We start from the raw sequence: 22,169 nt of genomic DNA, 5'->3' as shown, positions 1-22,169 counted from the left end.
TATCTGGTTTGTAGACCTCATGGTACAGGTATCTGGTTTGTAGACCTCATGGTGCAGGTATCTGGTTTGTAGACCTCATGGTACAGGTATCTGGTTTGTAGACCTCATGGTACAGGTATCTGTGTAGACCTCATGGTACAGGTATCTGTGTAGACCTCATGGTACAGGTATCTGGTTTGTAGACCTCATGGTACAGGTATCTGTGTAGACCTCATGGTGCAGGTATCTGGTTTGTAGACCTCATGGTGCAGGTATCTGGTTTGTAGACCTCATGGTACAGGTATCTGTGTAGACCTCATGGTACAGGTATCTGTGTAGACCTCATGGTACAGGTATCTGGTTTGTAGACCTCATGGTACAGGTATCTGGTTTATAGATCTCATGGTGCAGGTATCTGGTTTGTAGACCTCATGGTGCAGGTATCTGGTTTGTAGACCTCATGGTTACAGGTATCTGTGTAGACCTCATGGTACAGGTATCTGGTTTGTAGACCTCATGGTAAAGGTATCTGGTTTGTAGACCTCATGGTACAGGTATCTGGTTTGTAGACCTTATGGTACAGGTATCTGGTTTGTAGACATCATGGTAAAGGTATCGGGTTTCAGGAGAAGCTTCCTGTTTTCAGATGAGAAGCCGGGCAAAGGGCGACCCTGGTGGCTGCGGAACCTAAAAACCTCACCCCTGAGCCCCTTGACCAATCAGATGCCACGGGGCCAGCTGCCGCTCAAGCGCTCGGTCAGCACAGAGCGCTACGTGGAGACCCTGGTGGTGGCAGACAAGATGATGGTGGGCTACCACGGACGCAGAGACATCGAGCAGTACATCCTCGCAGTCATGAATATTGTAAGTTGTATATCATATCTGAGCTCTTAACAATGGTCTGCTTCCTGGCCACACTTTCTCTTGATAGTAATAATTGTTTTTAATACAATTATTCTAAAACCAGAATACAGAACCTCAAGATCCGTCTTTGTTTAGTTAATGACACATACTGTCTTAGATTCTCTTCGCGTTCAGACACCTGGTCTTGCTTCAGCTGGAAGTAAATGAAGCCAGTTAGCAGCAGTTAACCCCAAGTTTTCAGCACTCGCCTGCTCTGTAGTGATCTGACTTCTAATTTATACGAATAATCGAAGGATGAAAACATTCAACGCATTTACAGCCTGCAGAACAAACAGACAAGGGTTCTTTTTTAAGACTGGTCTTTTCTTGTTTCCTGGAGGTCAGGTTGCCAAACTGTTCCAGGATTCGAGCCTGGGGAATGCAGTGAACATCGTGGTGACCAGACTCATCCTGCTGACAGAGGACCAGGTGAGACTGGAGCCAAACTCTCAAAATGTGCTATTCCCTTGCTTAGGTACATTACTGACAAGTATTATACATGATATCGTTTGAATGCCAGTTCTCTTTTCCCTCACTCTCAGCCCACGTTAGAAATCAACCACCATGCAGGCAAATCCCTGGACAGCTTCTGCAAGTGGCAGAAATCCATTCTGAACCGCAATGGCAACGGCAACGCCATTCCTGATAATGGGATTGCGCACCACGACACTGCAGTGCTCATCACCAGGTAAGGGCTGGTATACACTGTGCTAGGAAATAAGCAGCATTTTCTTGCACATTTTTAATGGCATTCCTGTATTTCCAGGTATGACATTTGCATCTACAAGAACAAGCCCTGTGGAACTCTAGGTAGGAGACAGGCTTCAAGAAATGGTTGCCTAACATACATTTAATTAATACACTGTTAATATCCAGTCTAGTATTCATTTCAGTAATATGCCTTCTAAAAGTTTAAACGGGTAATTTGGCCGTTTCCCATGCTATGCATATACCATGCATTAACATATTTCTGTATGTTTTAACATGCTTCTCTGTTATTTATCATGCGTGCCATACTAACTGCACTTTGCTATACCTTCACCACTTTTTCAGTTACTCTTCAAAGCTACAAGACCTGAGAAGTGTTTGGGTTTATATCACGTAGGGCTGTCACAACACTAACATGCAAGCTAACGTGTCGTCGTTGCGTGTTTGTGTGTGTGTCTGCAGGCCTGGCCCCAGTAGGGGGGATGTGTGAGCCGGAGCGGAGCTGCAGCATTAACGAGGACATCGGGCTGGCCACTGCTTTCACCATCGCACACGAGATCGGACACACGTGAGTGCACGCTCACACTCCAGGGGAGTTCAGGGGAAGCTCTTCAGTTCTAGTTCCTGCCATTGAAAAACATTAAGTTAGGGTTAGATCAGCCAATGTTCATAGAAGGAAGAGGCAGCGCCATCTAGTGATCTGCCACTTTGGATCAAGTGCTGGCGCTTACTGATATTACATGTATCTATGGCAGGTAGCTACAACCAAACAGCAACTCCTGAACACATGAAATGCACCTTAACCCTTATAAAAAAATAAAGACTGTATTTAAGCAATGGCAAAAAGAACCACTCTGAATCATTGCAAACATCCTAGACAGTAAAACGTAATTGTAGGCTTCTTTCTCTTTCCCTTGTTCATGCTAAGAATGATCAGGGGTTGTTTTCTAACCTTGCTCCCTTTTTAAACGGGTCCGTTCCCACAGCGTGTGTCCCCTGCTCCATGCGCGTCTTGCTCTGTCAGCAGTGGAGGAATGGAGCTTCACGGTTTTCTCTTTTTCGGGTGCAGTGCCCACTCTCTCCGTCTGGCACCTGTTGGACTGTTTCACACAGCCCTCTCCTGGCTTTTCCCTAAATTCTCAATTAAAGTCGCTCTTCAGCGGGATGTCACTGAGGAGCTCCAGCTGCGCTGACCGAGGAGCTGGCGCCCCAGTGCAGTGAACCCATCTCGGCGCTCCCACAGGCTGCAGGCACTGCTTTCAGTTTCGTTTTAAGGTGGGCAGAAATTACAGCCCACTTCAGATGTCTTTTCTTATCCAGCAGTTGAAAAGTATAGTAAGCCTGATACATAATGATCTAAGCAGACTTATCCGAAACACAGCATCCCTTTAATCTTTCTGTATTTGAACAGGTGGCAAACGTATTGGTGCCAATCCATATAATAGGAAGCCCAGGTGATCTGTCATTTGTGAGTGTGCTGGTACAATCCTCTGGTAGGATGGGCTCGGTCTAGACACAAGTCTACTACAAGGAGTCTAGCTGTGTCCGATCACTGGGGATCACAATTGCTTTTCCAATTTTTCCATCACTTCTTCATGTTTTGTTTGCTCAATGATTTGAGTTGTGCTTGTCTCCAGACATTGAGGCAATAAGAAGAAACCAGAATAGCAGGGGGTTGGAAGGGCAGTTATCAATGAAACTGACAACAGATACTTTTCTTACATGTTCCTTACTAGCGGTAAGGAGTTGAAAGGTCACATTGCCACATGATTTAAATGCAGTAAGGAAGGCTGTTCAGCTGTAGAGAAAGATTTAGAGAAAAATTATAAAAGCTCAATACTGGAACAACAGAACCCAATACAATAGTAAGGGGAATTAAAAAAAAAAAAAAAAGATATTACAATTACTTTTGAAGCTACTCTAATGTTCATCTGTCATCATTTTTTCAATGATTTATCCTAAACAATCCCACTTAAAGTGACTATAAATACTGTACAAACAAGGTAAATGGGGTATGAATATGAATGGCAGCGATGCTAACCGGCCGCTTCACCCCACCTGTGTATGTCCTGTATCTCCTCAACTGTCTTCACTATGCTTTCCATGGAGATTCCTTAATAAATACATTCTGCCACTGAAATGCATTGCAGGTTTGGGATGAACCACGACAGCGTGGGCAATGCCTGCGGCTCGCGGGGCCAGGAGACTGCCAAGCTGATGGCTGCTCACATCACTATGAAGACCAACCCCTTTGTGTGGTCTACCTGCAGTCGCGACTACATCACCAACTTCCTGGAGTAAGAGCCAGTCACACCCACACTCGCCTGCTCCCGAGACTGTAACCAAAGACCCTACCACTCAGCACAACACAGTGTAGCAAGCATGTCCTAGGAGATTGCTGTAAACAGAGTAAAGGGTGGAATGTCACGCTAGCTAGTCAGCAAATTGCCACTAGCAGCAACTAGCCAGTTCACATTATTGTGTTGAATAAGAAAATACATTATGGGAATGGCAAATTTGATCAAGGGTGTCGGCATTCAGATTTATCATTGATCATTGAAACAGCCCCCCAGTGTTGTTAACGGAGTCCCTTTTTCCTTGTCAGCTCGGGAATGGGGATCTGCCTGAACAACGCGCCCCCCAGGCAGGAGTTCGTCTACCCGACCTCGGCTCCCGGCCAGGCCTACGACGCGGACGAGCAGTGCCGCTTCCAGTACGGGGTGAAGTCTCGCCAGTGTAAATACGGGGTACTCGCCTTTCTCTTCGCTTCTGCACCTGCTTCCAGCCAGCCTAGCCTTACTGCTGCTGACCAGTCCTGCGTCTCCTATCTCAGCCCATACACATTTTAATAGTCATTGCAAGATGAATACAAATGTTCTATTCGGGTAATAAGCCAAGTTGGCAGAAAGTTGTCACATGGATTCTGTGGTGAGTCAGCTTGCCCATGGAAACCCATCCGGTTTGACTGAGGGTGTGTGTACTTTTCCTCTGGCAGGAAGTGTGCAGTGAGCTGTGGTGCATCAGCAAGAGCAACCGCTGCATCACCAGCAGCATCCCTGCCGCGGAAGGAACCATCTGCCAGACTAACACCATAGACAAGGGGGTGAGTATCAGGGTAAACCAACACCATCCACAGATAGGGGAGACAGCGGTTATAGGAGGATGGAAATCTAACCACCAGGCCTTTCGCCTGATAGGGTGTATAAACCCCAAGATTGCAAGTGTTGACCCCATATGGTGGCAGTAGTCGGATTGTAAACGGACCCTGAACAGAAGGAAACTATTTCTGGCTAGAAATACCAGTTCTTTTGACATCATGGGGCTGTTTAAAAGTCAATCCAGTGATTGCCCAGTTTTAAACCTACACCTAGTACAATAAATTGCCTAATTTTGTGTCCTGATGTCTTTCTTTGCAGTGGTGCTACAAGAGGGAGTGTGTCCCCTTCGGAACCCGCCCAGAGGGCATCAACGGGGGGTGGGGCCTTTGGTCGCCATGGGGAGAGTGCAGCCGCACATGTGGGGGCGGAGTCTCATCTTCAGTCCGTCACTGCGACAGCCCCAGGTAGCTAGATTTCTAGTTCCAGTCATAGTACTGCCTGCCAGGTTAAATCCCCTCCACACTGGTCATTTTGATCAAATAAGTCTGCAATTGTGTTATCTTTTTTAAAGAATGTTGTATTTTTATTTTTAAAATAATTCAAATCTGATTGGAAGGAAGAGTAGCTGGTTTTGATTTTGTTCTCAGGCCAACCATAGGTGGAAAGTACTGTCTGGGAGAAAGGAAGCGCTTCAGATCCTGTAATATTGACGTGAGTAGGACGGCTGTCCTCAGGAGCACTAGTTATGAACAGTAGTGTGTTGAACTGCACCAGAACATTTCAGTATTACAAATATACTGTGGTGAACAGTCACCAATAGAAATCATGTCAAAGCTGTAAACTACAGCTGTAAACTATCCACAGGAATGCCCAGCTGGCTCTCAGGATTTTCGGGGACTGCAGTGTGCCGACTTTGACAGTGTGCCGTTCCGAGGAAAGTATTACACCTGGAAACCCTACAGAGGAGGTGAGCACAGACAAGCCAAGATTCTAACCTTTGACATGGTTACCAATACAAAGACATGTTTTTTAAACATTTACCAAGAAAACACAACAGCCTTTAAATAGGTTATATACTTACATCTCAATAGAATAACAACTTTAAGATCCTGCTACAACACTGTGGTGTATACTTCAATGGCCCTTTGGTCATAGTTATACTGTACAAACTAGTACCTTAAAGTACTGTTCTGTGTATTGTAATCCCTAATTGTTAGTAATCCTTGCATTTAAGAGATGTATTTTATGTTGTAGGTATTGTCGTTCCCATTAGTTACCAATACATACCTTCAAGGGCAGTGCTTTGTGTTCAGTGTACAGTAATGGTCATTTGTTAAGCCTTACCTTTTAAGAGCAGTACTTTCTGTGTCCACTCCCCAATAACACAGATATGTGTGTTGTAGAAATTGTTTTGTTTTTTTCATCACACTTTTCATGGCCTCAGTCAAAGCTAATCTGCAGCTGAAAATAAGCAATGGGACTGCAGGGCGGATTTTCACGGGGGTTTCTGAATCTGCCAAGCTCCTATATTCTGGCCTGCACATGGTTTACTGAAAAGCCCTTCTCTGAAATTGGCGTTTGGAGAACTGGAGCATTCCTTAGCCTTGATGAGCACGGAGCAGGAAGAGAAGGATAAATCCTGTTGACGACATGACTGCCTTTAATCTGGGAGTCTAATAACATAATGGCTTACTGAGGGGCCCTTCTTCTCCCAGCAACAAGTGCTCCTTTCATCAACTCAGCTGATTTTACAATGGAAATCCCTCACAGCTGTTAAAATATGCAGAGTGCCACGGTCTGCACTGCGTTAGGTCCGGCCTGCACATCCCAGCAGCACAGCTCTCCCTCCACCCAGACACTGGGGCTGTCGAAGCAAAGGCAGCCAAGGACAGTTCATTAATAAAATAAAACAAATGTATTTGTTTCTTTAAGAAAGGAAAATTGCCGTACTTCTGCCAATAAACCATGAACTTGGCAGAACCTTCCATCTCCTCAGGAGGCCTTTGCACTATCAAAGAATTCTGGGAGTTGCAGTTTATTTTTGGATTAAAACGATTGCAGCAACTTTTTAAATACAAACTACACATCCCATAGTTCTTCCATGTGCAGAAAAGTTATTGCGCATCCATATGAAGTATGAGAGCTCTCTCTTTCTATCTGCTGTATTAGCAGTGCACACTGCAGGCTTGCTCTCTCGCTCAGATTGCAGGATTACCAAGCTCCAGCTTTGCAGAGGATTGCTGAGCGTTGCTCTTTTCATTGCACCTTTGTGTTTTGATCTGTTGACCCTCTGCGGCACTTTTGCTTAAACTTATTAAAAACAAAGAAGGTCTCAGTGGGGGGGGGGGGGGGGGGGGGGTGTATAATCACTTTCAGCTGCCTGCCGAAGACCTCAATCCAAACTCCCTCACCTCTCCTCTGCTCTCTCCAGACCCCTCAGCTCTCACTTGGCACTCACACACATGTGCAGCAGCTGAGAGAGTGCTTTCCGACAGCGCTGCCCTTCCCCTATAGAGAACATTCGATTACAGAAAAAGCTTCATCACAAATCAGTGCAATGTTTTTGCTACTTCTTAAGAGTGGGGTTCCGAAAAAATACAGCGTTACACGTTCCCACATGTCGCTATAACTGTTTAAATAACCTACCTGCTTTTTTTCTTTGCATTGTTAACATCCTGACAACTTTTTACGCTTCTAAATTTAAAGTGTGTTTCAAATCTCTTTTCAAAATGTCCACTCTAGTGCACTGGGGTTTGAGATCTAAATCACTGCAGGAAGAGTGATTTAAAAACTAAAAACATAAGTGCTCTGGCTTTTCTGTTCCGTACTACATCATGGCTCTTTATTGCTGTGTTACCTGTTTAACAATGTGGGCAATAATCCTTACACTATCCGTGCTCTAGAGCAGACATTTTGAAAAGAGCTTTGAAGCTCAGAAGTTAAAAGTGTAAAAAAGTTGTCAGGATGTTAACAATGAAAAGAAAAATGGCAGGTACGTTATTTAAATAGTTGAAGCAACACATGGGGGCGTGTAATGCTATATTTTTTCGGAACCCTGCTACTTGCTCATTAAATCTACATTTTTCTAACATTTCATTTTTCCTCACTATCCTCGGATGTTGGTGCAGCAGTGGCCTGCATGTTCTTTTCAGGATCCTCCACACAGATAACATCCACCTTGATGGGGTCCTGCCACTCAATAGATTAAAAAAAAACTTTTCTTAATAATGCTTTGTGTAAAATGATACATTATTCATCACGGTACAGCATTCACACTGCACACCCAGCACATCACACAACCATTCACACAGCCCAGCCAGAACTTCACACAGCCCAACCAGAATATGACAGCCATTCACACTGCCCAACCAGTGGCTTGGTGGTCCAGTGGTTAAAGAAAGGGGCTTGTTACCAGGAGGTTGCCGGTTCAGTCCTAGCCTCTGCAATGTGTGTGACCCTGAGCAAGTCACTGAACCTCCTTGTGCTCTGTCCTTCGGATGTAACGTAAGACCGAGGTTGTGCTGTAAGTGACCCTGCAGCAGCAGTTGTGATGCATTGTTCACCCCCATGTCTCTGTAAGTCACTTTGGATAAAAGCGTCTGCTAAATAATAAAAATAATAATCATCGAAAGCAATTCCCTGTAAACAAACTGGGCTGGCAGCGCGTCTTCAGGCGGAGCATCTGGCTCTCTCATAAACTGTTTACAAAAAGTAACAAACACAAAACCCCCCAAACGAAAACAAAACACAAACCAAACATTTCTCATGTGTTGGGCCTCAACCCTGCCACGTAAGGGTTATAAGAAAATGTACGAACGTGAGGAGGCCATTTAGCCCTCAGTCCTCGTCTGGTTCCTAGCAGATGGTTAATCTCAAAACTTTGTCGAGTCAATCTTAAAGGATCCTAATGATTCAACATGACCTACTCCATTGCCTCTCCACTCTGTGCTGTGGTCTGTGTTGTGCTTGTCCGCACCTTTTAAGACTTTACTCTTTAAGAGTTTGTGACACACTGCGGCTGTGTACTACATTATTGTAAACTCTTGTATTGTCTCTAATGGGGATGAGTAAGAAAACAAGAAGTGGGTTTTACATGGCACGGCGCCCCAGCTCTCACCCCTCATCTGTTTCACTCGCTATAAAGTTTACCAGCTCTTGCCTGCAATGAAACGGCTATTGATTTTTCAAACCACTTGCAGCTTGATTTCCTGGCTCTGCAGTGCAATCCTGCCCTCACCAGTCCCTAGCTTGGATCTGATGGATTTATCAGACTGTGGCCAAAGCAGGTGTTTCTCCATATCTGGCTCAACACAGTTGTGGATTCAGAAGCTTTTTTTAGATAATGCCTTTTTCAGAATTAAGAAAAACCTGCCTGCTCCGACTGAACGCGATCTGGCAGTGTCCATGTAAAAGCCATCAGCTCAGGGCTCCAACCCAACTCCAGCTACAGTACATTAAATTAAAACACAGCCAGGATTTATTTATTTTTTTATTTATTTATTTTTTGACGGATTACTTAACCCCCTTTAAATCCCCTACATCTGGAAATTAAAAATTGAACAGCATGTATTTTCTGAAGGTATTGCGCAGTGTTGCAGGTTAATGGTTACACTCTGCTGTTTATGATACAGGGGTGCTTTAAGCTTAAGGAACAGAACATTATTCACATTGAATCTAAACACATCAAAAATTCATTAGTTATGGATAACTCTAAAATGTAAGTTTCTCATTAAGTTATTAAATAAACATTAGGAAAACAGGCTAAAAGTAATAGCACACAAATAAATAGTGGTTTAATGGACACTAGGTCATTCATTAATCTGTACAAAGCAACTTGTAGAAGGCTGATGCAGACAAAACATTTTATTTGTGTTGCTTGGTTCTGCGGACAACTATGTCAAAAATAGTTGACAATTTAAATGAAGATTTAGACTGTATCTGCGCTTTTTACGACAGCCCTGTTGAAAAACCCAATTTGGGGCATGATGTGAGCAGTGACCGCATTGAAACGCTGCACAGCAGGCTGACAAGCGCCGCGCTTCTGTATCTGCAGGGGGGGTGAAGTCCTGCTCTCTCAACTGCCTGGCCGAAGGATTCAACTTCTACACTGAGCGCGCTCCGGCCGTGGTGGACGGCACGCCCTGCCGCGATGACTCACAGGACATCTGCGTCAACGGGGAATGCAAGGTACAGCAGGACTCAGATTTTCGAGGAATCAAAGTATAACTTAGCCACAGCCCACAGTCACTGGAGGGCACCTGATCTGCACCTGTTTCACTGGGGAATATGAGGAATGGCACGTTGTGATTAAACAGGGAATGTGAGGTATGGCCCACGTTCCTGCTGCACAGGGCAAATGAGAACCAGATCCAGGACACTTCTCACAGATGCATCAGCAGTTTAACATTCACACACGCCTTTCTCGAGCTATTGCATGAACTCCCATTCTATTATCTTCATGATCAAGCAATTTAAACGCCCCCACAAGGTGAAAGTAGTGGGGGGCTTTTGTTTTAGTTTTTTGTTTGATGCTTGTCCATACTTTTAAATGCCCTTAAGACATAAAAGAAACTTGGTAATAAAATGAGGAAAGTTTTTTTATAATATCATGTATATATTTATAGCATAATGCTTAATATAGGAATGTGGTAGGGGCTCCTGAGTGGCGCATCCTGTAAAGGCGCACCACGTGGAGTGCAGGATGTGACCTATAGCCAGGAGATCGCAGGTTTGAATCCAGGCTATGTCACTGCCGACCGTGACCGGGGGTTTCTAGGGGGCAGCGCACAATTGGCTGAGCGCCGCCTGGGTAGGGAAGGCTTTGGTCGGCAGGGCAATCCACGGTTTACCGTGCACCAGCGACCCCTGTGGCTGACAGGGCGCCTGCGGGTCTGCAGTAGAGCCATTCAGATCTGTGTTGTCTTCCAGCACTATAGGTCTGGTGGCTTCGCTGTGGATCCGCAGTGCAAAAAATGGATTGGCAGGAACACGTTTCGGAGGACGCGTGTTTCAGCCTCCGTTTCCCGAGTTGCCGGGGGGTTACAGCGGTGAACCAGGATAAAAATAATAATTGAGCATTCCAAATTGGGGAGAAAACCGGGGTAAAAACCATTGGCGATGACTAAATTTCTAAAAAAATAAATAAATAAATAAATATAGGAATGTGATAAATGTATATTGTTTGCACACATGCTATAAGTATCTATTTACATGTGTTTCATAAAATTCTTTCAAAAGTACATTATAAAACATGACCAAAACCGTTATGAACCATAAAAATAAATAGGATATGTTAATTTCAAAGACATAAACCCCAGTGATAAAGGTTATAAGGTTAGTTAGTTACAGTCTTGTATTATTATACCTCTCATCAAAGAGAGTAAAGACTAATTGTTCACACCAATGTGTGTGTGTGTGTGTCCATACAGCACGTGGGGTGCGACCGCATCTTGGGCTCGGACACGCGGGAAGACCGCTGCAGGGTGTGCGGGGGCGACGGCGGGACCTGTGAGGTCATCGAGGGGGTCTTCAACGACTCGCTGCCTGAAGGAGGTCAGACTGGAAGCTTGAAACTGGTTGTAATGATCTAAACGATGATGAACCTAAACATAAGCTTATTAACCTCACTGAAGTGGAAAGAGGTCCGTGACATAGCAGGGGTTTGAGTTTGAAAAGAGCTGGTTGAATCTCAACCGTTTTTATTATTAAAATAGTTCCCAATCACTTTGAATAAATGGCAGTGGTCTTCAAAGTATTTCAAAAATTCTGATTCCAAAATGCTAAATAAAATGACAATGAAATACTGATTGAGCAACATCTCAAAGGCAGAGTTTAAAAGCACAGAGTAGTAGATTGTAATGACTTCCTCTACTACCACTACATCAGTATTGCTGTATTCCAGATTATGTCGGCTGCCGTTGCTGGCACAAGAATATGTTCTAGTCGGAATGAAATTGCCCACGGGCACAGCTTTTAGGACCACTGATGTAGAGGAGAATAAGGCAGGGAGTTTTGCAGGATAGATTTATATCAGCAATAGTAACCTGGTCACCGGATGTTTTTTATCTTGAAGAATTTTTCTGCCCCAACAAGCAGGCTGTCTGCTCAAAGGTACTCACTTTAGACCGTGTGCCCGGGCTAAGTCAGTCTGGAAGTGCCCATGCCAGAGCGGGTGACACAAACCTCACTGCACCAACTAGATGCGCAGGAATACAAACCGAAGGTTAAATAAAGTCGCTTTAACCACAGAGTTGTTTTGATAACAGGAGTGCGATTCATATTGTTGCCGCTTTGTAGTTTATCACACACACCATCTTACACAGCAAACCATAATGCTGTGAGCTTCGTAGCAGTGCTGTTATGTGGGGGCGTCCCCCAGACAACTTCCCTCACACAGGCAGGTCTGTACAGAAGTGTGTGGGAGAAAGAGATGACAACGACAGCCCGGAAGAACAGAAGAACTTGAGGAAGAGGCTGCGGGGCCCATCGAGGTTCCACTGCAGTGGCCCCATTCTTTTCTGAGTGCCAAATTCTTCGTTTTATTGTTTCCAGTGGTTTAGATTCAGCTCACGTTTACTGCTCTCTGCGGACAAAAAAACTACTTAAGTTCTTAAGTTGTACAATATTCTAATTAACCATGCTGAAAATATATTCTGGAAGAATGTTATTTGTATTTCTCAGAAGGCATAAAAGTCAAAGCCTGTGTTAAGAATAAGATGTACTGAATTAGTTTAATTTACATCCTATTATTACACAGTTCTCTTACTGTGTTCTAGAAGTTCATCCTTTGTCCAGTACGCAGAACACTGTAGCTGGATAAATACATTTTGATTGTTATAACAAATAAAGCATTACATGTTCTAATATGGCTATTAGAACCATATTAGAACGTGTAAGACACAACCTTGTTCCAAGGTTGACATTCGTGGCTATTTCCCCTTAAATTATAACATACAGCAGTACACTGCTACTATAGTCATTATAGCTCAAACAAAGGCGGTAAAACCCACTGTATGCCGTCATCCTGCACTCCCATTAAAACTCTGCTTAACCGCAGTCGTCTATTCGGAGAGCCTCACATGGCCTTTGGACTGAGTTCCCCAGCAGCTGGTAGCGGTTGACTGCACAGCCCTGCTGTGGTGAGGATATCAGACAGCCACGAGTCCAGCCCAGTCCCCAGAGCCAGACACGGAACGGACCATCCATTAATATCCAGCATGAGAGGGAAAATATTGCACCGGACTTCAAATTGTCTTTAAAAAAATGACACCATTCCTGCACGCAAGTGGAAGACTACTTAACATCCCTTCAGTCTGGAATATGTAAACGTGGTACACCATCTAAGACTTGCATTAAAACTAGAACTGTCACTCAATTTAAAAATTTGTATCTGTTAATTTATGGGCATTAGTTGATTCATCGGAAGATTAATCCGTGCACGATCGTATAGTGGTTGTCCTGCATAGCAATACTTAAAAAAAAAATATGCCCAATGGGAATTCGGTCTTTTTAAAACCATTTTTATTATTACTTTAGTAAACGTCCTATTCCCCTAATAAAGATTTAGGGACCTGATAACTCCCATGGGCCAGAGCATCACAGTTGTGTGTACTGTTTAACCACTCTGGGGTAGCCACTAAACAGCAAAATTATTAGCAATGCACAAACACGGAAACAAAAAACACTCGGAGGTTTATAACTAAATCAACAGTTTATTATGTTGGTCAAGATAAATGCGGCACGCTGGATTTTACCACAGCGCTTAACAGCTCTGGTTACAATGCACACGAGTAACTTTGCAGACGCACGTTTGGCAATCATTTAAATCAACGTAGATAAACATTCCAATTCCAAATATTTACGTACATCCGTAGCACACTATCAGCAATCCTTGTACAAAACACGACAACAATTATGATTTTTACACAACTTGAACCCCTTTTTATACAAGCTTAAAACCACAGCGTCCTTCCACTTCCGGGGAGAGAGCGCGCAGTTCAAATCAGCACTTCCCTAAACAGCAGCACGTGTTCCTCTATCTACCCAGAATGCACGATTAAATTGTAAATTGCCTTAGCATTGTTCATATTCTTGGGTGACACATCTTATTTAAGACCTGTGTCTTGCTGTATGCTCAAATCAACTGTGAATTGAAGGAGGGTGGCAACAGAAAATGAAAGCTTAAAAAAACACTTTAATAAGTCTATGGGGTATATTCAATTGATTTCAATGGTAGCAAATATAACTAAAAAGATCTCATAGTTTACCATGCTTTAGCATGTTTTTTGTTTTAAACATGGTTTACCATACTCCCTGGGCTTTGCAATGTTACCTATGTTTTATTACATGCACTTCCCATGGTAACCTTTCTCGGGCTCATAAACACACAAGCCTGGTGGCAGCAGTCCACAGTGGAGTTAAGCCGACAGCTAGCCTTGACCTCAGGTTACCCAGGGGATCACGGCAGCGGTTTTAGAGCACTTTGGCGCCCGTGACCCCACCAGCCACGCTTTCAAAGGAGTATATTTACAGCTCTGGATAGTTTACAGCCGCTATCTTTGTTTGCCAAGCCACACATGTTTGGTTATTAAATTACATAAACTCCAAGACTGGGCTTGGGTTAGCCGCAAAGAAATCTCTTTCCTTTCTCGAAGACTGAAGGATGGAATAAACATGAATTTGTAAACTGTAGACGGTGTTAGCAGTGCGATGTAACCCTTAACCCTTCAAAGTGCAGAGACCAAATTCATGAAGAATGATCAGTCCAGATAATACATTATGTACTTGAGAGTTGATCTTAGTCAGTCTGTACCCTGTGGGGAAAAGTCACAGCGGGATTTTTTTAGAGCATTTTACTGTGCTTTTTAGAGCATTTTAGAGTGCTGTAAAATGCTTTTAAAAATACAGCTGTGGTGTATCCTTACAAAAGTTTATCAAATTGACCCGTAGGCAACATATTTCTTTACGTGACATTGACAAGTGCAAGAAGCAAGTTATTGAGAACTATAGACTATTCAACACTAATTTACGCTGTAATTGACATTCAGTTATAAATACTTGGGAGTTGTTGGCAACTGTGGAGTAGTTTTCTGCTGAATCTTCAAAAGTAATCAAAATGGAAGATCAAAGGATGTGATCATAGATGTTTTTTTATTTTTTTAATTACCAAAACCAAGAGGTTAAATTTGAAAGACAAGGGGGGAGATAACGGTCTCCTGGATTCAAGGCTGCTGTTTCCAGTACACTAGATGCAGCCTCTAGTTTTAGTTCATGTATCACAATTGCTTTGGTCTTTCCTTGTTCTAAGGGCCTGGTTTTCAATAAAAAAAAGTTAGTGGAAAACTCTTTGACCTTCTTATATATCAGTAGCGGGCAGTGTGTGTGGTTTTGAAAGGGAAGGAGATTCCACGAAACGCAACAAACAATTAAAAATGATTGAACGTCTAGGCCTGAAAAAGCAGTTAAAATACAGCTCTCTGATGGGTTTCATCTTTCAGGTTATGAAGAGGTTGTTCAGATTCCAAAGGGATCCGTACACATCAGTATACAGGAACTTAACGTTTCCCTCAACTATCTGGGTGAGAATTTGTATATTTGTAATTATATAAACATGTTATATTCTGAACTGATATCCATACTCTTCACTCAATATACAGCCTTTGGCAGGCCTCCTTTGCTGTTGATATTATATACTGTATTTTCTCTGTGTATGATGTGTGCTCCTGGTGGTGTGTTCAGTGCTAAAAGACGAGGGGGATCAGTACTTCATCAATGGGAAGCTGACCATCGACACCCCCAGGCGTTTCGACATTGCTGGAACCATCTTCCACTATCGCAGGCCTGTGGATGAACCAGAGACCCTGGAGGCGCTAGGCCCCACCAACATTTCCATCGTCGTTATGGTAACACATTTGTGTACTCTTGTGAATATGTAGTCATACTAAAAAAAACTTTTGCATAGCTCTTTGTTGAGAAACCACAAGAAGTCCTAGAAAGTTTCTGCTAGTGCTACTGCTTGTTTTAAACTCTGTATTCCCGAGTGGTTGCAGCACTGGTACATTTCTTCAAATTTTTCTTTTCGTGCAGGTACTAGTCCGAGAAGAGAACCAGGGCATTCGTTACCGGTTCAACCCTCCGTTCTCCCGGGAAACTCTGACCGGCTCCGCCTGGCACTACACTGCCTGGTCCCGCTGCTCTGCCATCTGTGCTGGAGGTATGAGGCTCACCCACAACTTGTTGAAGCAGCGATAACATGCTTGAGAGGGACAACATTCAGAAAACAAAACTGCGAAGTCCTTCCAAGACAGTAGTGTAATCTCTGGTCGATTTTAATGACCCTGAAGATGGTAAAACAATTGGAATTGTGTTTTAAAAAGAATATTTTGCAATGAGACTGCAGCAGTAAATAGCGAAGTACATAGGCAGCAATATATAGGTGTTAGAAACAGGCCAGCTGCTGATATGCCTTTATTACATTCAGTAAGTCAGCCAGGTGAACGGTTCTCTGTTCGGGTAATACCAAGTCCACACCTGGTATCACATAAAATACATCTACCCACTACTCAAGATCTACAATAAATTTTCCTGCTTTTACATATGTAGTATCACAAGAAAACATAATCCTGGGTATTAAAAGAATGCATAACCAGGTAGGATAAAGAGACCTGGGAAGGTTTCAGTTCCTTTCGCAATGGGGGACTAAATGAGATCTGTGAATCTCTGTCTGCTTGCATTTTAAACACGCTCAAGATCTGAGGTTGATTAGCTGAGCCATGCGAGGCCTCTTTTAATACTGCGCGGCTGGTTTGCTTTAAATGTCATCAGATACTATCTCACCGGAAAGGGATGCAGATAAAACAGCATTTTCCATTACGCCAGTCTGTGTCTTTGTTTGTTTTAAATTGGTATTTTATCATTTCTTTGAAATATGTAAGGGGACGCCTATAAATTATTCACATTGTTGCCCCCATTTGCAGCATTTCTTGAGATGTTACAAAACAAATTATAAATTCCTGGATATCTCAGGAGTTACATTAGCCTGTACTTTACCTTGCTTTTATTTTTACCCTCTCCAATTCCAGGGATCCAGACCCAGCAGGTGTTTTGCAAGAAGCAGGGGGATCATTCTGTGGTGCTTAACCATTACTGTGAGCAGAAGAGCAAGCCAAAGGAGAAGAAGAGAGCCTGCAACTCTGAGCCCTGTCCACCGGCGTGAGTACTGCCCACAACACTGCCCACAGTCCTGACTGAAACAATGATCACAACTACGACCGCACACTGACCATAACAACTGTCCTTAACCCTGACCATAGCACTGACTGTACACTGGCCAGTGACCATAACATTGCTAATTCAGGCCTGGCTATCTATTGCTTGGCTGGGAATCCTCCAAAGAACACTTGGTGCTTTAGTGCATGGAATTGTAACCTTGAATGTGGTTCAGGGGGCAGGAGCTAGGGTTCCTCCCTCGTTCGGTCCCGGCAAAATATCTGCCAATCTCCCTAATTAAACACCAAGTCATGCCCTTAGTCTCCCTCTGGCTTTTTCGTTTCCTCCATCCTCCCTTCCTCCTCCACATTGCTGCTCCACCTCTGCAATGGTCTCCCTCTGGGGGCAAGTGAAGCTCACTTCCCAACCTTAGAGGCCCAGCCGCGCCAGGAGGGTTCTCCGTGAGCCAGAGGGGACCCCAGGCCAGATCTCCTTCATTTTCCCGTTCTCTGTCCAATCTAGGTTCCCCTTGGGGGAAGTAACGCTTGCTTCCCAGCCTTGGAGGACGATCATTTCGGTCTCACCTCTGCGAGGGCGGCTGTCTGCAAGCCAAGGGGAAACCCTGCCCTCTCTTCTGAGTCACAAAGCACCTCTCACCTATTTCAATTCCTGAGGTTCTTCCTCCATGCAGCCCCTTCTCTTGTGAATCTGTTTTTGGACTTTGTTAATATTAAATAGTAGTTTGTTAGAATTATTATTTATTTTTTAAATCATCATACTGTGTGGCTAATTCCTTTCATATTAGCACTGACAACTTTATCATTTCTATCGTGATGAAGATCTGTATCAAAGTAAAATAAAAAGCTCAGAGCCTTCTGCTCCTCCCTACCCCTAGCTGGACTCTGGGGAGCTGGTCTGAGTGCAGTCGGAGCTGTAACAGCGGGGTGCGGACGCGCGAAGTGCTCTGCAAGAGCAAGATCTCTCCCACGGAAGAGAAGACCCTCGATGATGGAGCCTGTCTCTCACCCAGACCCCCTCTCACTGAGCCCTGCAACAACCAGACTTGCCCTCCTGAGTGGGCGGCCCTCGATTGGTCCGAGGTAGGCAGCTTGTAACGTATTGCGTTCCCCGCATCTGTTACCAACAGTACACCCACACACCTGTCTTGACAGCTGGATTTGGAGAATTGCTTTCCTTAGATCAAACTGGTTATCCAATACTAGATCTTGGAACACTTGCCCTACAAAATGTTTAGTAAAGGTTGGCTTTTTCAAAGCACGTTTTTATTAATTAAACAAAGTTTGCAGTTTGTGAAACCACTGCAAACAGTTATTCATGTTATAATTACTATGTGTCTAATAACATTGGCAATGTAATAATTTGAAGCAGTTGTAACACAAGTAAGAAAGTTAAAACGGGTAGGTAAAGTTTAAAGTGAAGATACCATTCCTTAATTCCAGTAGCTAACAATGCTAAGAGGCTGACTGTGACGCTCTGCCAGGGTGCTGGACTGACAGTCTGTGGTGTTGCTTCCCTACAGTGTACCCCGAGCTGTGGGCCGGGATTTCGTCACCGGATTATCCTGTGTAAGAGTGGGGACCACAGCATCACCCTGCCAGCCACTCGCTGCCCCGATGAGGACAAGCCTTCCACCAGCATGAGGTGCAACCTGCAACGCTGCCCACCTCCGCACTGGGCCGTGGGGGAGTGGGGAGAGGTGCGCTGTGCTTTCATGCAATCAGGGTCTCACTAGACCCAAGTACTAAAGCACTTACAGCATACAGAATTTCATACAGGGTCCTGTACCAAACAATCTGATATCCAACCCCACAAGCCTGCATTCTGGCCTTTTGAATTCTGGGCTTTTTCTGTAATACTGTAATAGGTAAATAATAATTACAAATTACAGATAATCTTAATGGATGTCTTTTACATCTGGTACAAACTATCTGATACAAAGATCTTGACAATGGTTGTGTCGCATCAATGTCAGGGTCTACTGTATAATATAACATTACTATGACAGTGATCCAGAGCCTTGTCCCATCCAAGTTTTTAATGGTTTGATTGAGCCTAGGTGTTGGTACAAGGTCCTGGAATGAAATGGACTGAAAGAACCACAGATGCGTACCACTGCACTGTGGCAAACATATCAATCTATTTAACTGAACACTGGCTTTTGTATGTTATCTGCATAATCTTATCATGTATTTGAAACACATTAGGCACACAGTTGTATGTATACATATAGTACCATTACAATCAAAAGGAGAACAGGTAAATAGCCTCATACCTTACGATACATCCTGTTTTGTCTTTTCACTTTAAATGTAATTTAAAACTCGAAAGAATATATAGTAAAAAGATTCATAGAAGGACAGATCTGCATTTTGAAATCTTTTCTAATCAGTACTCTTCATGCTTTCTGTTCCTCTCCCCCCTCCCCCCTCCCCCCTCCCCAGTGCTCAGCCAAGTGTGGTCTGGGCCAACAGATGCGGTCAGTCCAGTGCTTGACCTACACCGGTCAGCCGTCCAGCGAGTGTCCTGAGGCTCTGCAGCCAGCAGGCATGCAGCAGTGTGAGAGCCAGTGTAACCCTGGCCCCACGGATAATCCCGAAGGTGAGACAGCACTGTCTCTACAGGTCTAGTTATTGGAGCACTTTGGCCTTTCAAAGCTTCTCTTCTGAGGAAAAAAGTATTCTGACATTCAAATATATATATTTTATTGTATCTAAACGACATAACTTACTTGAGCGTCTTATACTTTAAAACACCTCTGTGGCCTCAATAAAGCTCTCAGAATCATGTCTAACCTCCAATCACATCGAAGCATTAATAGTGTAACTATTAATCTGTCCTCATGCAACACTCTGCCCCTGGCGGATGTAAGAAATACCACATTTGTTATTTGTGTTTTCTCTCACATTCACTAGTGTTGCAGGGGGGGGCTGGTTAATGGTTACACTCTGGTGGACCAGATTTGAGTATAGACATGATTTTGAAAGATACGTTGAGGCTACTTTTTAAAGTCACAAAGATATGACGCCTGAAACAGAAAATTATATACAAAGTGAATCTAAACAACAACATTTTTATTGAAGTTTAATATAGAAACTTTTGAGAACAGTTCCATTGTTAACGAAATGTTCATACAAGTGTTACTGCAGATGTAATTGCGCAATAATACATCAGTTGCGATGACATTTCACCACCACACCGTATTGCCCTTGGTAATATACCCCAATACGACCTATAGTTCCACCTTTTAATTCCAGCCTTTCTGCTCGTGGGTGTTATCAATGAGGAGAGAGGTAAGGTCAGCTGGTTTCACCAGTACCAGGAGCGAATAGTTAAACAGATGTATGAACTAACTGGATCTCACTCTTTCCTCCTCTATTCTCCAGAATGCAAAGATGTGAACACGGTGGCCTACTGCCCTCTGGTGCTAAAGTTTCGCTTCTGCAGCCGCCCCTACTTCAGGCAGATGTGCTGCAAGACCTGTCAAGGACATTGACCTTCCAACCCCATTCCGGAGCACTGCAGAGCCCTCGACACAAGACCACTCGACTCAGGCATTCCGTGAGGGCAGCCAGCCAGCCACAGCCCCCTCGCTCGGCTGTCTCAGTGTGGCAGGGGGAGATTGAGAGGAAGGGGGGGGTCCTACCCTAATGAGAAGTGCACTTTACTGGTGTCTTCCTTCAATGCCTAGGGAGAACTTCGAGCACAGTTGCTTTTCATACCCGTTTTATTATGTGCAAAAATGAAAATCAATACTGAAGCATTGGTCTATATAAGTCAAAAAGTGTCTCCAAAGTGAATTATATTTAGCACCCACTTCTCTGACTTAAGTGGGAAGGGAAGAAGTGTGTTTTGAACTTGGATGCAATCCTTTTAAAGGGAATGTGCAATTCTCATTTTCTGCCCACTTGTATTGTGTTGTAAGTGCAGGCAGACGGATTGTAAAACTACAACGGATTCTGTAACCAGTTACACTGTACTAGGATGGCCGCAAATTCTTATGAACATTACACTGATGCTAATGATATTTCATTGGGATGCATTAATTAGGAAATTCACTACAGTAGAAACATAAGCTATTCAGATGTTTACATGAGATTTCATTTTATAGGATATGAAATAGTGGACAGTTTGTATAAAGTGTTACAGTACTGATCAGAACACATGCTGTGACCATGCTGACTGCCATACTCCCATGACTCTGTGACCTGATCCATTGGTGCCTACTTCTGTAAAGATCCATTATGCAGAATGCAGACTAATAAAACAATTCAGTGTTCATTATCGCAGATGTGAGGTGACGTATTCAGTTTGTTTAGCCACATTTTTACACGGAAAAAGGAACAACTATTATTATTTCTTCTTAATAAAAATCGTCAGAGGCTTAAACTACCCCTTCATTTATAACTACAAAACACACAATGGTGGTAAATTTAGAAATACTAAAAGAAACTTTGTAAAATTCAGTGACAAACGTTGTAGGTACTTTCCCAGTGCCTTCATTTTTTAAACGTCCATGCTGCTGCCACAGCTGTACTTTTGCATTTCAAATCTCCACAGCTCTGGGGTTTTTGCTCAAATCATCCAGTTCACTCTTCGTTTAAGTAGTCTCAGTGTGACACTGTGCCTCATCTGTGCTTTCATACCACAGCCTTATTAAAAAAAAGCAGGTGTGCTCAAAAAGCCTCCATAAGTATTTTCTTTTTTACTAGTCTAGTAACAATAGATATATATAGAGGTCTTTTTCCCCACCATGGCTCAATGACTTTAGTATTCTGCCCTCCACACAGTGACCCCTGCTGGTATGATCAGTGCTCCACAACAAACCCATGTTTTATCACATCCACATATCAGGTGAACATCCTGTTCATCTGATATGTGGTTTATACACTTGTAGCAACACGTGGTGGGCGTATAACGCTGTATTTTTTCGGAAATCTGCTACTTTCTCTTTAAGAAGTAGCAAAAACTTTGCACTGATTTGTGATGAAGCTTCTTCTGTAATCGAATGTTCTCTACAGGGGAAGGGCAGCGCTGTCAACAAGCACTCTCTCAGCTGCTGCACATGTGTGTCAGTGCCAAGTGAGAGCTGAGATCATTGAAATAAACCCCACCGAGAGGTTCCAGTAATACCTTACACATCAATATTACCAGGGTGACAGAATAAAACATGCCTGTAATAATTACAGCGCCCTGCCTTATTAAAACGAACAGTCTTGAAACAGAGGTGACATTTATTATACCAAACTGCAACAC

At 43.5% G+C, this 22,169-nt stretch overlaps 1 protein-coding gene across 1 annotated transcript in view; it reads left to right on the top strand.

Annotated features, from left to right (window-relative positions):
* LOC117401327 (A disintegrin and metalloproteinase with thrombospondin motifs 10-like) overlaps positions 1-21,554 on the top strand; it is a 35,419-nt gene extending 13,865 nt beyond the window's left edge. Inside the window, exons 5-25 of the mRNA XM_034001921.3 lie at positions 626-843; positions 1,228-1,311; positions 1,425-1,570; positions 1,649-1,692; positions 2,053-2,158; positions 3,741-3,887; positions 4,196-4,337; positions 4,586-4,693; positions 5,007-5,152; positions 5,336-5,399; positions 5,553-5,655; positions 9,742-9,875; positions 11,117-11,240; positions 15,185-15,265; positions 15,426-15,589; positions 15,774-15,900; positions 16,769-16,898; positions 17,791-17,995; positions 18,436-18,612; positions 19,358-19,514; positions 20,300-21,554. Of these exons, the coding sequence (XP_033857812.3) occupies positions 626-843; positions 1,228-1,311; positions 1,425-1,570; positions 1,649-1,692; positions 2,053-2,158; positions 3,741-3,887; positions 4,196-4,337; positions 4,586-4,693; positions 5,007-5,152; positions 5,336-5,399; positions 5,553-5,655; positions 9,742-9,875; positions 11,117-11,240; positions 15,185-15,265; positions 15,426-15,589; positions 15,774-15,900; positions 16,769-16,898; positions 17,791-17,995; positions 18,436-18,612; positions 19,358-19,514; positions 20,300-20,409 (2,717 nt within the window). The 3' untranslated portion in view covers positions 20,410-21,554. The remainder of the gene's footprint in view (positions 1-625; positions 844-1,227; positions 1,312-1,424; positions 1,571-1,648; positions 1,693-2,052; positions 2,159-3,740; positions 3,888-4,195; positions 4,338-4,585; positions 4,694-5,006; positions 5,153-5,335; positions 5,400-5,552; positions 5,656-9,741; positions 9,876-11,116; positions 11,241-15,184; positions 15,266-15,425; positions 15,590-15,773; positions 15,901-16,768; positions 16,899-17,790; positions 17,996-18,435; positions 18,613-19,357; positions 19,515-20,299) is intronic.
* Positions 21,555-22,169: the final 615 nt, after the last annotated feature.

Source organism: Acipenser ruthenus, chromosome 49 (assembly GCF_902713425.1).
Source record: "Acipenser ruthenus chromosome 49, fAciRut3.2 maternal haplotype, whole genome shotgun sequence".
Taxonomy (NCBI): Eukaryota; Metazoa; Chordata; class Actinopteri; order Acipenseriformes; family Acipenseridae; genus Acipenser; species Acipenser ruthenus.
This window is presented reverse-complemented; position numbering and strand designations above follow the sequence as displayed.